This window comes from Chenopodium album, chromosome 12, assembly GCF_948465745.1.
Source record: "Chenopodium album chromosome 12, dcCheAlbu1.1, whole genome shotgun sequence".
NCBI classification, from domain to species: Eukaryota; Viridiplantae; Streptophyta; class Magnoliopsida; order Caryophyllales; family Amaranthaceae; genus Chenopodium; species Chenopodium album.
Genome location: NC_137845.1, coordinates 13,591,785 through 13,607,552, shown reverse-complemented (window position 1 = coordinate 13,607,552; position 15,768 = coordinate 13,591,785). Strand labels below are relative to the sequence as shown.

Here is a 15,768-nt window from a genome sequence, read left to right as displayed (position 1 = left end):
AAATAAGTAAGTTTGTCCCATATTAAAGGGTAGCATTTATTACTCTCTCTCTCTTTTTCTCTCTCTTGATATTATCTATTCTTCTTCTCAAACACTTTTTGACTTTGTCATCGGAGTGGTTATCCCCGGATCCACCCCAGGGTTAGCTATTTCTTATTTCCTGTGCAGGTGCTTGACTGGACGATAAGGTGTTCACGGATCTACGATGCGGGTTGTCGGATCACATCTCGAACAGAAATCACGTTAAAATCAAGCTCGTGAACAACATAAATGGAGGGGGGGGGGGGGAAGATGTACCATATGGGGTTTATCATGACTTTATTTCTCTATTTTTCTTAGTGTACGTTTTCATTTAATTCAGTGACAACGCCGCCAGAAACATGGTGGTGGTTCATAGGGAGAACGCTTTCATGAATGGTTTCATTTCCATAGAGGATGAAGCTTGAGCTGAAGTTTCAAACAATGTCAAAAATTAGTAGTCAAAAGATACGGATTTAGCTAACGACTCGACATATAAACACTTTTATATTACAAATGTGTCATTAGATAAATATCTTATGTTTATCTATAAGGTCAAATGGGGGCTTGGGGCTCCCTTATTCAAAACTATTTTTTTTAAGGGCTTCAAAATTAGGGAAAACAAGATTCAATCGATTGAATCAGATCGTATGATATGATCTTACAATCTCAATTTTTTAAATATTAGAAACTAATAAAGCTTAGTTAGGCTACTTAAATAGGCTCTTACGATTTCACTTACAAGCAAAATTAACATTCTAAACAAGCCCTTAGTGGTCAACTTGTCCTTTTAGTATGTGACTTATGGTAAGAGTAACATGACATTAACATCATTTATTTGTCAAAATTGTATAACTAGACAATGGTCAACCTTCACTTGAGTGAAAAGACATATCTCAAGATTGTTGATATATTTCTTAAAGGACAAAAGAACACAATTTTGAGTCTTTGAGATATGACATAAGGGTTGTCAAGAGTCAATGATAATATATGCCCTTGTTTTAAAAGGAGACTAAGTAACATTTATGTTGCAAACAATATACAAATCAAATTACATGTAAGTAGGTGCTTTATATGAATGTAAGTATACTCAATTCACACAGGCGGCTAGATAGAGCAATTGAGGAGTGGACTCTTTATCGGTATTTCTTGATTTCAATTTCAACAAGCAAGTTTTTTTTTACTACTCTTTTTTATAATCTTCTTTTTCCCCCGGCCAGTTCTCTTCCTTGCTTCTGGTAATGTCTTTAATAAAAAAAAGTTTTGTGTAACACTTTCTTTCGTATTCCATTAGTTATTTTACTCTACGAATCAGAAAAATTTTAATACAATTGTTGTGCCATTTGGTGACACAAGCCTCCAACAAAAAGGAGAACAATAGGGGGACTTTTGGAAATCAATCTTTAAATAAATAAATAGTGTTTTCTTGTTTTTATTAGTTGAAAGAATGTGTGTTATATGGCATATTTGAACTTGTGACCTATCGTACACACACCTTCAGTCTTAACCGCTAGACCAAAACTTCATTAGTATAGCCGTATTATCAATAATTCGATAGATGTACATTTTTCGTACTTAATTTTAAAATGAAATTATGAACAGATGTATCTTAATAACGTGTCAACCAAAATAAAACGGAAAAAGTAACAAATTAGGCTTGGTTTGGTATCTCTAGGGTTTAAGAACGAGAGTTCCCAATTAAGGGTTTATCTGTCAACAATCCCCAATACTCCTTCAAACGTCACAATTCCAAACCTTCTCTTGAATCCAAATTTAGGGTTTAATTGCAGCAAAAAAAACAACATAATTGCAAGCAGAAATGAAGGTCAAAGTGATTTCGCGTTCTACAGATGAATTTACTCGTGAACGAAGTCAAGATTTACAGGTTTAATTCTCACTATTCAATAAATTTTAGCTCAATATTTCAATTTTTGCAATTAATTTTTATGCTAAAAGCTGTATTTTTTGTATATTGATTGGAAATTGAAATCAGAGAGTATTTCGGAACTATGATCCTAGTCTTAGACCTCAGGAGAAGGCAACGGAATATGTTCGAGCTCTTAATGCAGCTAAATTAGAAAAGGTGCAATTATATTTATTCTATTTGTATTGAATTTTTATATTGATTTGTGAATTATGAGTTTTTTGTTAGTTTGTTTGAAATTTATTTTTATGAATTTTTTGTGTAATTGAATTGGTGATGAATGTTGTGGGGATTTTGATAGATTTTTGCAAAGCCGTTTGTTGGGGCAATGGATGGGCATATAGATGCTGTTTCATGTATGGCTAAGAATCCAACTTATTTGAAATCGATATTTTCGGGTTCCATGGATGGAGGTACCTTGTTCCCTCCCTGAGTTTGATTTTGTAATGCTTCTGTTTTATTGTTTGTTGTTTGATAGTGTGGATTGCATTTACTTGCAAAATTTGAAATTATGTGTTTCTTCTCTATTTTGGACAGATATTCGTCTTTGGGATATTGCTTCCAGGTAAATTGTGCAACTTTGAATCAGCTTACTGAGAAAAGTCTGTTAATTTCGGTTTGTTCTCCGGAACTTCTCTTGTTACTTGGGACTTACCTTATTTGATTAGCTTTTTGTTCTTTAAATTAGTTACAGAAAAGTGTCGCTCATTAGGTTGGTTGACATAATCCAGTGTATGAGAGTGTGTGTATTCTCCTCATATAATTTTAAGTTAGTAATCGAGTTTCACTAGTGGAATTTGCTATTATGCTGCGACTTAGGCCTGCTTTGATGAACTTGTCTACCCGTGTTACATGGATTCTTCATTTCACCTCAAGTACCCATAATGAACCCTCGACACTCGGACATGGGTGCAACACTTGGACACTTCACTTTTGGTTCAAAACCATTGATTCCCCCCCCCCCCAACAAAATAGCCGATTCAGACGTTTGGACACGTGCCCATGTTGGACATGGGTACCCGAGTCCATGTAACATAGTTGTTTACTATTGTACTGGGTATCGCCCTTAAAGATGAATTGTTGCTAGAGTACAATGTTGCTAAGTCCTTATTATTTGATGTCACTTTCTTTTGCTTGTCTATAATGAAAGTAAATTTGATACTTGAGACCTGAAAGTAGACTATCTTTTGAATTGATGCGCTACCAAGCAGAATGGTTTGAATCATAATTTTGACAAACTACGATGTTATCTATTTTAAATGTCTTTGGTAAATATTTGTTGCTGATAAGAATGAGAATATGACCTTTATGTTGGTATAGTTTTTTAGATACCCAACGCTCTTAATGGAAAGATCCAATCTTTATGTTTATTGAGGTGTTTTATATACCATGTGGCATACTGGACCTATTTAACTTAGGTCATAGGACCAATTGTAGAAGACTTACCAAAAGTAAGGACTTCTAGTAGACTCCTAGTTAATCTATGGTTTGGACATGTTTAAAGATGAACAACAATAGATGGGATTATTGTCAATTTTTCCTAATTATAATCATATTTTCTATTTGTTTTACTGGATTGACCCACTCTAGAAAACTACTATTAAGGCACTACCTCCATGATAAAAATATAGTCATATGAGATATTGTTAGGTTCGTATCAAGATGTAGTTTTTGTTAATATATAGTTAACTTAAAGATATTGATGGTCAATAGACCGTGCAAAGTCAAAGTGGGACTATCAGATTGAATCAAAGGGAGTAACTAATTTGCTTTCATTATCATGGGTAGGTCATACAGAAGGTTCCGTGTTTCCTTATCCTCTTTATCTTGAAAAGGCTTTTTGAGTTTATAAACATATTTACTGATTTGAAGATTCAAAGTCTTATTATCTTCAACAAGTCGAGCCATTCTTTCATTGATGATTTTTCAAAGTGTCATTGAGCTCTACACTAGCGATTATCAATCTAGCAAAGAAGTTAGGGTAACAACACAGTAGTGGCGGCAAAACCCTGATAAATAACAATGAATTTGGGTCCAAACTATAGCCTGTAGCTATTTTAATATATCTCCAAGTGCAACAAAACTTTTGGATCTCAAATTTGATGTAAGTTATGAAGCAAAGTGAAAACACTAAAAAACTGTTAAGTAGAATTATTGTAACAACCAAAAAATTTCAACTGTACCTAATTAAGTAGATAGAAAATAATTCTAATTATAGCCAAGAAATGTTAGAAACCTCAGTTATATCGAATCCAAGATTAAAAGATGATTGAGGAAAAACCGTAACTGAAACTTGGATTTGTCCGGAGAAAAGTCTTCACCTTCTCTGCCTTTTTTGAACCTAGCTATGACAGAATTTGATCAATTCCTCATCTGCAGTGTTATGGTTTACTTTTCTTTGCCAAACTTTTCACCTCCTCCCCTTACCTACTCTTTAAAAGAAGAAGTCAACTTTTACTTTACCCACTACCCAATGCAAATTGTTCATTATATCCCTTTTGAGAATTATATATAGCATTCCGCATATGCTTTTTTGTACTCTGTCTTGAGTCAGATACTGTTATAGGTATCATTGGAGATACGTCTAACTAATTTGAATTTTGCAAATTAAAAACTAAAGTGGATAAGTGGATCAATTATGTGGTTTATGGTGAAAATGTGAAAAATTTCTCTCAAACTCTTAGTTTGAGGATTTTCTGAAGTCTCAGTTTGAAAATTTCTTGAAGTCTCGGTTCAAGATACAAGTAACGCCTCAGTTTTGTGTTTTGATTTAACTCATTGTGAATTTCAAGCAATACGTCTTAATTTCTACAAACTCAATTCAATTTCATCTAGAACAAAATTGGCCTTTATACAGGATTAGCAAAACATTCTAGTTACCTTAGGTCCACTCTTAACAAACTTCCCACTCAAATCATAAACTAATCCTAACAATCTAAGGCTCTGTTATTGTGTTACATTTATCCTAAATGAGGTAGGGAGTTAAAAATCTCTTAAGTTTTGGTCTAAATTTCCTAACTATTTTTTGGGTGATACGTTTTAAATTTAATTTTCTGGTATTTTGTTTGATCTGTCCTCGACAATAATGAGTAATAGAAACAAATTGAATAAAACAAAGCTTAAGTCTCCAGATTAGGGTACTAGGCTACTAGCTAACCATGGGGCTAACCTTAAGATAAACCATTGGACTCTAATTAGCCCACTAAGCTTAATTAACATCTAATGCAAGTCTCTTTACCAAATTTTAACAATGCCTACTAGTCGAGTTTAGCCCAAATGCATAAACTTAAAACTGAGAGTGAGGAATAGCTCAGGTGGTTAGAGCCAAAGCCCACCTCCCGCTTTCGTTGGGACCGATTCTCATCACCTGCTCTTGTGGCTCTCTAAAAAAAAACTAAAAATAAACTAACAAGCTTAAACCATTTAAAACCCTTAAATTTTAAACTAATTAGTAAAAATTAGAAGACATTGAAACACAATTGTTTGTTATATGTAAAACTTCATTCTGAAATAGCAAATAAAATCATGTAGGTATCCAGTACCCAAAGAAAACATTGGTGATAGTAAATGGAAAGCTTTGATAATATCAGTCATATGTGTAGTGCACAAAGTAAAGTTTTCATATAAATAAGAAAATTACTTATTACCCAGCCACACTCCCTTTTGGTGGTCAATATAAGTTCGGTCTGATGTCTGATCTTTATTTTACTAAAATATGTATTGAGTTGTAATGAGTGAATATGATGGGAGTATTAGAGCTTTTGCCCAAAGTACCTACGTAAGTTCTAACTTTTAAACAATGGAAGGTGATTAACAGCCATGGTCAAATTTGGTTAAGAAAGACCAAACATGGGTTATTTGGCTTATTATTCTGCGACAGAGGGCTTAGGAAAGCAAGTTATCAGGATTGATTACTAAGTTTATAGCATCTAAACATCTATCTGAGATTGACCCAAGTTGTTAATATCCTCCCCTATTGAATGGTTGTTGATTTTGTGATAACCTGCCTCTTACCACAACTATATTCGACTATATCTGCTATTTTTTGCATCTGTAGCTGTCATTATATTTCGTAGATTTGAACACAATGATGCAGTTTAAAGATTGTAATTGTACTACTGTTGTCTTATAATTAGAGTTCTATACTGAACATATTTAGGTTCCACTGAATTCTGCTTCCAACTTTGGGATAATATGACTGTCCCTTGTCTGTTCATGAATAATATCTGTTTGTTGCTTGTATGCGTTCTTCTTTATTAGTTTGAATGTTTGATGCTTAATAGTTAATATCTTTGAAAATTTAGGCGAACTGTTTGTCGTTTTCTTGGTCATCAAGGTGCAGTAAAAGGTTTGGCAACATCGACAGATGGACGAATTCTTGTGTCATGTGGACTTGATTGCACGTAAGTCGTGACATTTATTAGCAGCCATCATCTTTTATACGGAGTATGTTATTAGAATCAGATCAGTAATTTGGGCATCTAATCCCTGTTGTTATTTTAGTGTCAGGCTGTGGAATGTTCCAGATCCGTTTATCACAGACACTGATGAATCTTCTGATGTCACTCCAACGGTTTGTCTTCCTTAATTAAGGCCATTATTATTGGTATTGAATGGGTTCTATCTTTATTGATGGCTCGATTATAATACATCGAAAAATTTGCAGCCTTTCGCCGTTTACACTGGGCAAAATGCATACAAGTAAGTCTCCCCGATCGCATTAAGAAAGTTAATTTTACCTTCTTAAGGTTGTGTAATCTTTAATCCTCTTTACCAATTTAATAATGATTTGTGCTTGATATCCTATAGAGCTATTGATCACCAGTGGGGCGGGGATTGTTTTGCTACAGCAGGTGCACGATTGGATGTATGGGATCAGAACAGGTTTTACTTCAAACCTGTTTTTCATATCCCAACCCCTCCATACCAGTGGATTAAATAACTTTGTGTTTTGTTACACTAGGTCACAGCCAATAAATAGCTTTGAGTGGGGAGTTGACACTATTGTATCTGTTCGTTTCAACCCTGGAGAGCCAAATATGCTGGCTACATCAGGCAGGTAAGGAAAAAAAATCATAGTTTGATAATTTTCTCTCATTTGTGCACTTATGCATAAAGTGATAGGCAAACTATTGTTTCATTCATGCATACTATATATATGATGTGCCTTTTATAATATGAGGATGTATATGCATTTTCATTTACTCTGCTTCATGACTTTTAAAATAATAAAAATCTTTTAAAAAAAATTTGCAATCAAGCTTTAGGCACAGAGCAAAATATTCTTTTGCCTTTTATATTAGACTTTTATATTAGAAGAATTCCAAAAGCATAGGTTGTATTGTAACTCTTATATGGACTGGCATTGTCATATTTTCATATAGTTCTGATAAGAAGTTCTATTATTTTTCTCTTCTTAATTAGTTTCTTGGACAAAATTGACCCTGGAGGTCAATGAAGCTGTAATATTCTACATATATATATTTTTAACTTTATTTCTCATCTTAGTAAATAGCTTACGGCCAGTTTTATCTGATTAAGCAGATACAAGTATATGACTGATGAACCTAGGCTGATAAAATGATTCTACTCTCCCTTGATCAAAAGCCTTTTCTGGAGCAAAATGGTGAAATACACCGTGTTTTTTTTTTTTTTTTACAATAGTTGACTGTGGAGTGTAGACTAGCATCCCTGCAATTGCATTTGTTTCATAAAGATGTTTTAGTTTGCAGAAAAAAAAAAAAAAAGGGATTTCCTACTTAATACTGACTTTGGAGCTGGAAAAGTTCTGGCTAAAAGCTTTCTAGCAATGATTGCCAGTGATGATTCCAGTTTAGTCGATTAATATATATTTTTTTAATATCTTTTTTCCACAGCGATCGCAGCATTGCAATCTATGATCTTCGTTTGTCTACCCCAGTGAGGAAGATTATCATGCAGGTACTGCTAATGCACATTTATGTAGCTAATAGCAATCTTGAATGGGGGCTAACCAGGTGTATTCTTCCAATCTATCCTAAAAACTGTAAGAACGTTTATTAGGCCAGAATGCTATATTCGAATCATGCGATGATGATGGTGTTGGGAGTGTTGTCATGTACTATGCAGTCCTATCTCTAATTTGTTTAACAGTAAAAGAGACTAGGGGGAAGAATCTACAGGACTTTATTTGGTTACACATGGTGTCTTCTGATGACCTCTTTGGCTCCTTGTGAAGTGTTTTTCTTTTGCTATCAGAATTTTATTAGTGCTGAGACAGCTGACATGTTCATGAAAAGGTGTTTAGATTGATTCCAGAATGTAGATTGAGTACAAGTCATAATATTATTAATATTCTCCATAGTCCAAGTCTGATGTAGCCACAAAGAGCAGGGTGTTCTCCCTCATTGAGGGCGCCATTTTTGCCTGCCAAAGTTTATTCCTTGTTTTCATGGTTTTATTGATGAGGTTTTTTTTTTTTTTTTTTGACCAATAGAAATCCGTTGCATAATTTATGCTATGTTTGATGAACTAAAGAAGGCAATAGAACTTTAATTTTCCAAGTTGAATATCTCATGTTTCTTACGGTGTGTTTTGCAAACTAAATTAAATAATTTGTCTTTTGGAAAGCTAGGGAGCAAGGGCCCAAGTTTTGATTTCCCTTACCCTTTATATTAATACCTTTGGAGTCTACTCCCATGGAATTTGTACTCACAACTTGTACCCCTTTCTTTCCTGGTCACAAACTCTTTCTACCAGTCAACATAGTTACAAATTAGCTCATTTCCTCTGTAAATTCCCTAATGAATAATTTGAAGTAAGCCCTAGCCACCTTAACCCATGAAGACGCAGTAAGCAGACTTAAGCTACATCAAATCTCATGGAGTAACATTCCAATACCCAGCACTATAGTGATTGTTCTTGCTTTAAAGAATAGTCTGCCAAAAACCATTATTTATATGAAGTTTCTGAATCTGCCTTTTAATTTTAAAAACTTCATTTAATCTCCAACATATTGTTATCATTTAAATTGATACTAACAGGTCCTTATGTGCAAACTACAACAGTTCAAGGTGGCTCCAGGCAGTTCTCTTATTTTCTATGTTGTAAAGCAACCCATGATTTATTGAGGTCTTTGAGGGCCTATTCTTAATTTTTCTTAAGCTTGTTTCAACATTTATGTAAATTTTACTCAGTTGATCGTATACATTATTCCATTTATGACCCTTCAATGAATATGTTGTTAATGGCAAGCATGTTTAGAGTATGTGCTGTTCTTGTCTTGACAAGGTGCTTTTTGCTTGCTCTTGCAGACAAAATCTAATTCAATTGCTTGGAATCCAATGGAGCCTTTGAACTTCACTGCTGTAAGCATCGCTATTTACATTTTTTTCAATGCAAAATGTTTCTCACTTCATGATACTCTCTATCATAGTGTTTGTTGATTTTGTCTCACACTTTGAGCAGTTGATATTGATTTGTGTATTGTAATTCTCCATCTTATTAATACTCTGTACAGTTTAGAATAAAGAGGTCTCTTTAAGCTAAGCCCGCAAATTCAGAAGTTTTTTACTGTATTAGAATTGGCAATTTATTTTTTTTTGTGGTAAAATTAAAAGCACCGGTGCATTGACATTTTAGTGACCACTTATTTTCGAACAAAAGAAGCAAGTTAAGCTGACAAATAATTTGGAATGGAGTAGTTGGGAGCTGGGACCTCCAAAAGTTGATCGTTGAAAGTGGTTTGATGTGATTTGTTGTGGCAGTTGTCTTTGACTGTTTTAACCATCCTAAGAGCAGGCCGTTCAGATTAGCTGTACAACTTCGTAGTTACTCATGCATGTAATGATGCAGGCAAATGAGGATTCCAACTGCTATAGCTATGATCTTAGAAAGCTGGATGGTGCTACGTGTGTTCATCAAGATCATGTCTCTGCAGTGTATGGGTTTACTTGGAACTCTTTAAGATTTTACTATAGTCTAGTAAGGGTAACTGTGATAATAATGTTTGTTCGCTATCGACTATTTATGTGCAGGATGGACATTGATTACTCTCCCACAGGTCGAGAATTTGTCACAGGGTCTTATGATAGAACAGTATGTTATTTGGTCCCTCTTTCTCCTCTCTCTCTTCCCCCATTTGGCTCTTTTTTTTTCCCCTTTTTTTTTTTTTTTAATTTTTTTATATCACTAGTATCTATTTAGTAAATATCCTGTTTCCAGGTAAGAATTTTCTCCTATAATGGTGGCCATAGTCGGGAAATATATCATACCAAGAGGATGCAAAGGTTTGTTTATTATTCTGTAGCTTTGCTAGTTTACTATATTTTGTACTCCGTTATCACTAAACTGAAGCTCTCATCTTTCTATTGAAAGATAATATGGGAACGCTAGTTGCATCATGAATTTTAATCAGCTTTGTCTTTATGCAGGGTATTCTGTGTCAAGTTCAGTGGGGATGCTTCATATGTTATATCTGGAAGTGATGACACTAACTTGCGTCTGTGGAAAGCTAGAGCATCTGAACAACTTGGAGTTGTAAGTACTGCTAGATCTCTTGTGTTGTGTTGTCATCTGAAGTAATTTTGTGCTTTACGTATTTTTATTAAATTTTTGCTTAAGGGATTTAGTATTTATGGTGATGATAATTGCATTTCTGCTATATAAATGTGTTGTACGATCCTCTTGATTTTCTTATTTGTATTGAATAATCAATGTAACACCTAGCTTCTCTAGGTATAGCTGATTTGGTGATGTGTAAATGCCGATGGATTTTGAATTGAATATGTTGATTTAGGTGCTTGTTCTTTCATGTTGAAAACAAAATCCTTTTTTTTTTTTTTTTTTGCAGCTACTTCCTAGGGAGAGAAAGAAGCACGACTATGATGAGGCTGTAAAGAACCGCTATAAGCACCTCGATGAAGTGAAGCGTATTGTAAGGTTAGTTTCCCTCATCAACCCCCCCCCCCCCCCCCCCCCCAACCCCTCCCTAATTTTATGACTTTTGAGAACCTCATTGCTGAAATCACAATGTTGCAATTTGGAAATCAAAGGAAGCCCTGTTTTATATGATTTTATCCTTTCATTCTATATCAACTCTTGCCTCCTCGTTCTTTCATTCCATGCCTCCCTAATTTTATGACTTTTGAGAACCTCATTGCTGAAATCACAATGTTGCAATTTGGAAATCAAAGGAAGCCCTGTTTTATATGATTTTATCCTTTCATTCTATATCAACTCTTGCCTCCTCGTTCTTTCATTCCATGCTCTCATTCATTAAAATTGCTTTTAATGTCTGACCTGATCAATGGGAGAGAGAGAGAGAGAGAGAGAGAGAGAGAGAGAGAGAGAGAGAGAGAGGGGGGGGGGGGGGGGGGGGGTTAATGATATGGGACAAGAAGGAAAACATTGATGCATAAGGGATGGAAGTAACATGGAAAATTAGCCACACTATGGAGTATGGACTGACTAAAAATATAGGCCGGCCTATGGTTGTGGAATAGTTAACTGTAATCAGGCTTTAAGAAATTGAACTTACTAACAGTTCTCGATATATCAAGGCCTAAGCACACAATACTTCTAGTGAGATTGCTACATGGCAAAAACTATTGGACTTCTGCTTTTTCTTGTGGTCTGTATGAAAGATGCATATTTAAATGACATCCATATGCTTCTTGTTTGCTCTGCAGGCACAGACACTTGCCTCTATCAATTTACAAAGCCCAGAATTTAAGACGTACAACAGTTACAGCACAGCGTAAAAAAGATGATAGAAGAAGAGCTCACAGCGGCCCATCCAGTGTGCAAAAGAAGCCTCTGCGAACAAGCAAAATTGTCAAAGAAATTGAATGAGTTGCATCAGCTTCAAATTTATAAGCTAGACCCAATCCCAGCATCTACAAGCTTGCTTGCAACTAAAATGTATGCACAAAGAAGACTATGATTATCGATTCAGCAAGGTGGGATATCTCTATATCAGAACATAGGGACAGAATTTATTATATTTTCCTTAGATAGAAGAAATTTTGGAACAAGTGTAGAGTGACATCGTTTAATCCCAATCTGTAGATTAACCAATGCACCTAAACACAATCTTGATACCTTGTATGTTAGTATTAAATATTTAATTAATTTTAATTTAGTTGACATGCTCTCGGAATCACATTAGCAGGCCATTTGTTGTATTGTCGTTATTGTTGAAGATATGGCCACGAGTATGACCTTTGATGAATTTCGCAGCAAGGAAAATCATCGACTGGAACCCTTCGAAGTTAGTTATCGGAGATATAGCTATGAGTATGATCTTTCTAGAGAAGTTACATTATTCTCCTTTAGTGCCGCTTCTAAATGATCTCTCTTAGTCCTGGCCTTTAATGCAACTTCATATTTAGTATTCATTCGTTTATTCATTGTGCAACAACATTGACATACTTATCCAAACGCATTCCAGGATTCGAAAACTATAAGCCGGTGCTTTTGAAAGCCACCACTCCCTTGTTTTGTAGGAACAAATTTTGGTGCAAGGCGACATCTCATCCAGCCTTCATGGAGACCCTTGTTGAACAAAACTGTATGTTTCAACCCTCTACGGGTTTATGTGTAATGTTTATTCGAACAACTTAATCTATGCTTGTGTAAAGGGATGTGCATTTTCAGATATTGGATCAATATCTGTTTTGAAAATTTTGGAAATCTTGACTTTTCGAATCGGATCCTAGAAATTGCGAAGGAAACAAAAAAAAAAAAAAAAAAAAAAAAAAAAAAAAAGGAAGAGAGAGAGAGTGGAATACTTGATCCCAATTATCTGAAATAAAAAAAAACTGGCTCAAATATTCGTATCAAAGAATTTTGTTTAGTTTCTTAATGTAAAAATGAAGAAATAGAAAGAAAAAAAATGTGAAAAATTCATGTACATGATTCTGTGATGAATGGTTTGATCCATTCTTTATTTCTTTGCATGTTCTTAGTCAATTACAATAGTTGGACAAACAATAAATTGTCCTGAAGAGTAGGTTACAAATCATTATCAAGTGGATGTTGAATATTACACAACTAATTTACACAGCCATGCATAACAGATCTTTGATAACATAGGACATCAATATGACTTTTCAAACGACTTTTCAATTGACTCCTATTCAATCTAAGACATTTTGCATCACTCATTTGTATTCATCTGTGTTCATCACTCAAATCTGTAGTGCTAAGTAAAGAAACACACTTTCAATCTCATGTATCCAATGATTTGATCTCGAATCTTGAGTTAGTAACAATGATCCTTGTAGTTGTTCTTATATTAGCTGTACATACCTTAGCTCAAAATGAAACACAGTTCATTTACAATGGTTTCCAAGGATCCATCAATAAACTTCATGTTGATGGAATCGCGACTATCCTTCCAAATGGTCTTCTCCAAATGACTAACTACTCGATCCACAAAACTTCCCATGCTTTCTACCCGCATCCTGTCACCTTCAGACCAAATCGTATATCATTTTCCACCACTTTTGTTTTTGCAATGACTCCTCAAGTTCTAAATCATTCCGGCCATGGAATTGTTTTCGTTATCAGTCCAACTACTAACTTCAACGACACACTCCCATCCGCTTACATAGGACTCTTTAATCCTTCCACTGATGGCCTTCTTACAAATCATATAGTTGCAGTAGAATTAGACACTGTCCAAAATGCTGATGTTGATGATATCGATGGCAATCATGTTGGGATTGATGTCAATAGCCTCAAATCTGTTGATGCTGCTTCCGCAGCATACTACTCTGACAAAGAAAGGGTGAACAAAACCCTGCAGCTTAATAGTGGCAAACCAATGCAAGTTTGGATAGAGTACGACGATGTAGACATGCTGTTGAATGTAACAGTTTCTCCATTAAGTTATCCAAAGCCTAGCAAGTATTTACTTTCAAAGCACCTCAATCTTTCTAGCATACTCCTTCATTCCATGTATGTCGGTTTCACTTCTGCTACTGGCCTTGTATCAAATTGTCATTACATACAAGGGTGGAGCTGGAATCAAAATGGGAAAGCGCAAGATTTAGACCTTTCTAAACTTCCATCACTACCAAAAATCAAACATCAGATTAAAAAAAACCAGCTTATTATATTTGTAGCTCTACTTGCTGTACTTCTGATTTTTTTAGTAATGATTGTTGCGGCTGTTTGGTTTCTTTGGAGAAAAATGTTTGAAGAATTGCTTGAACCTTGGGAAAAGGAATATGCCCCACACAGATACTCATTCATGGATCTTTATGTAGCAACAAAAGGTTTTAAGAACTCTGAGCTTCTTGGAGTTGGCGGTTTTGGGAAGGTGTACAAGGGTGTATTACCTTCAATAAATCGCCAAGTTGCTGTAAAACGAGTCTCCCATGATTCGAAACAAGGGATGAAAGAATTTGTTGCGGAGATCTCTAGTTTGAGAAAGCTAAGGCATAGGAACTTGGTACAGCTCCTAGGCTACTGCAGAAGAAAGGGGGAGCTTCTTCTGGTGTATGAGTATATGCCAAACGGGAGCCTAGACAAGTTCCTCTTTGACAAAGATGGTAAGTCAAATTTATGTTGGTCCTCGAGATTCAACATCATTAAAGGGGTGGCATCTGCCCTTTTATACCTTCATGAGGAGTGGGAACAAGTTGTCCTGCACCGAGATGTGAAGGCAAGTAATGTCCTGTTAGATGCTGATATGAACGCGAGGTTGGGTGACTTTGGTCTGGCTAGACTATATGATCACAACAATGATCCTCGAACCACTAATGTGGTAGGAACCATTGGGTACATTGCACCTGAAGTCAGTAGAACACAAAAACCTACCACCAGTTCTGATGTGTTTGCTTTCGGAATGTTTCTACTTGAGGTCGGTTGTGGGAGGAGGCCATCAGGCAAGCATTCTGATAATGATGCAGAAGACTTTTTCCTCAGTGATTGGGCTTATGATTGTTGGAAAAGGGGGGAAATTCTTGTGGTAAGTGATCCTACATTGGAAGGTAATTATCAGGCAAAAGAGATGGAACTAATATTAAAGTTAGGCCTTCTCTGTTTGCATCCTAAGGCAGCAGAAAGGCCTACAATGAGGCATGCTGTCATGTTTCTTGATGGTAGTGCAACTTTGCCTGACATACCATCTGAATACAACACTGAAAGCGGAATTTACTTTGGTGAGGTTTGGGGAAATTCAGGTTCATATCCATCATCATCTGGAACTGCCTCTCTCGGGTTCATGTCTAGCTCAAATTCAGTCCTTCAATGTGGCCGTTGAATCATGTATTTCTAGTGTACTAGCTGTTAGAGTACTAGTTCAGATATTTAGTCTACCTTATTAATAAAATTGGCGTTAGTTCTTGCAAAATTGTTAGGTTAGTAACTATAACATGCAATGTTAGTTCTTGCAATATTGTTATGTAACTCTAACATGCAATGTAAGTTTGTTGGATCATGTTTTATTATGTGCTATTCTTTGGAAATTGAAATCTGCATTCAATAGCCTTCTAAGTAAACCTAACTTGCAATGTAACTATGTAAGTCTTTCTTGTGCTCTGATCTATACCTGAAAACATACAAAGATCAGTTGCTCAAGTGTCTTCATAGGAAAAAAGTTGGACCTAGGCACACTAGAACTTCCACTTATCATGGGTTCACTATTTACAACTTTACAAATCTCATATCAGTTTCCTTCCAAAATCATCAACTTCATAAACAACAATTTTAAAACCAGAACATACTATAGGGGAATTGGAACAACAAACAAGTATTCTTTCAAAATATTGTTCCCTCTAGTACTGAAAGATGTACCCATATCCCATTTACTTTTTGTGTTTTCTCAAATTTACTTACCT

At 35.2% G+C, this 15,768-nt stretch overlaps 1 protein-coding gene and 1 pseudogene across 1 annotated transcript; both read left to right on the top strand.

Annotated features, from left to right (window-relative positions):
• The first annotated feature begins 1,675 nt into the window (after positions 1 to 1,675).
• LOC145572059 (uncharacterized) lies at positions 1,676 to 12,062 on the top strand. Its single transcript, XM_081631075.1, has 17 exons — positions 1,676 to 1,903; positions 2,012 to 2,101; positions 2,244 to 2,355; positions 2,480 to 2,507; positions 6,247 to 6,345; positions 6,446 to 6,515; positions 6,609 to 6,643; positions 6,752 to 6,826; positions 6,906 to 7,001; positions 7,819 to 7,882; positions 9,235 to 9,288; positions 9,776 to 9,861; positions 9,958 to 10,018; positions 10,145 to 10,209; positions 10,354 to 10,459; positions 10,773 to 10,861; positions 11,611 to 12,062. The coding sequence occupies exons 1-17, from the start codon at positions 1,838 to 1,840 to the stop codon at positions 11,771 to 11,773; spliced, it is 1,359 nt and encodes a 452-aa protein (XP_081487201.1). The 5' UTR covers positions 1,676 to 1,837; the 3' UTR covers positions 11,774 to 12,062.
• A 781-nt stretch (positions 12,063 to 12,843) lies between these two features.
• Positions 12,844 to 15,281, top strand: LOC145572058 (L-type lectin-domain containing receptor kinase IV.2 pseudogene; annotated as a pseudogene).
• Positions 15,282 to 15,768: the final 487 nt, after the last annotated feature.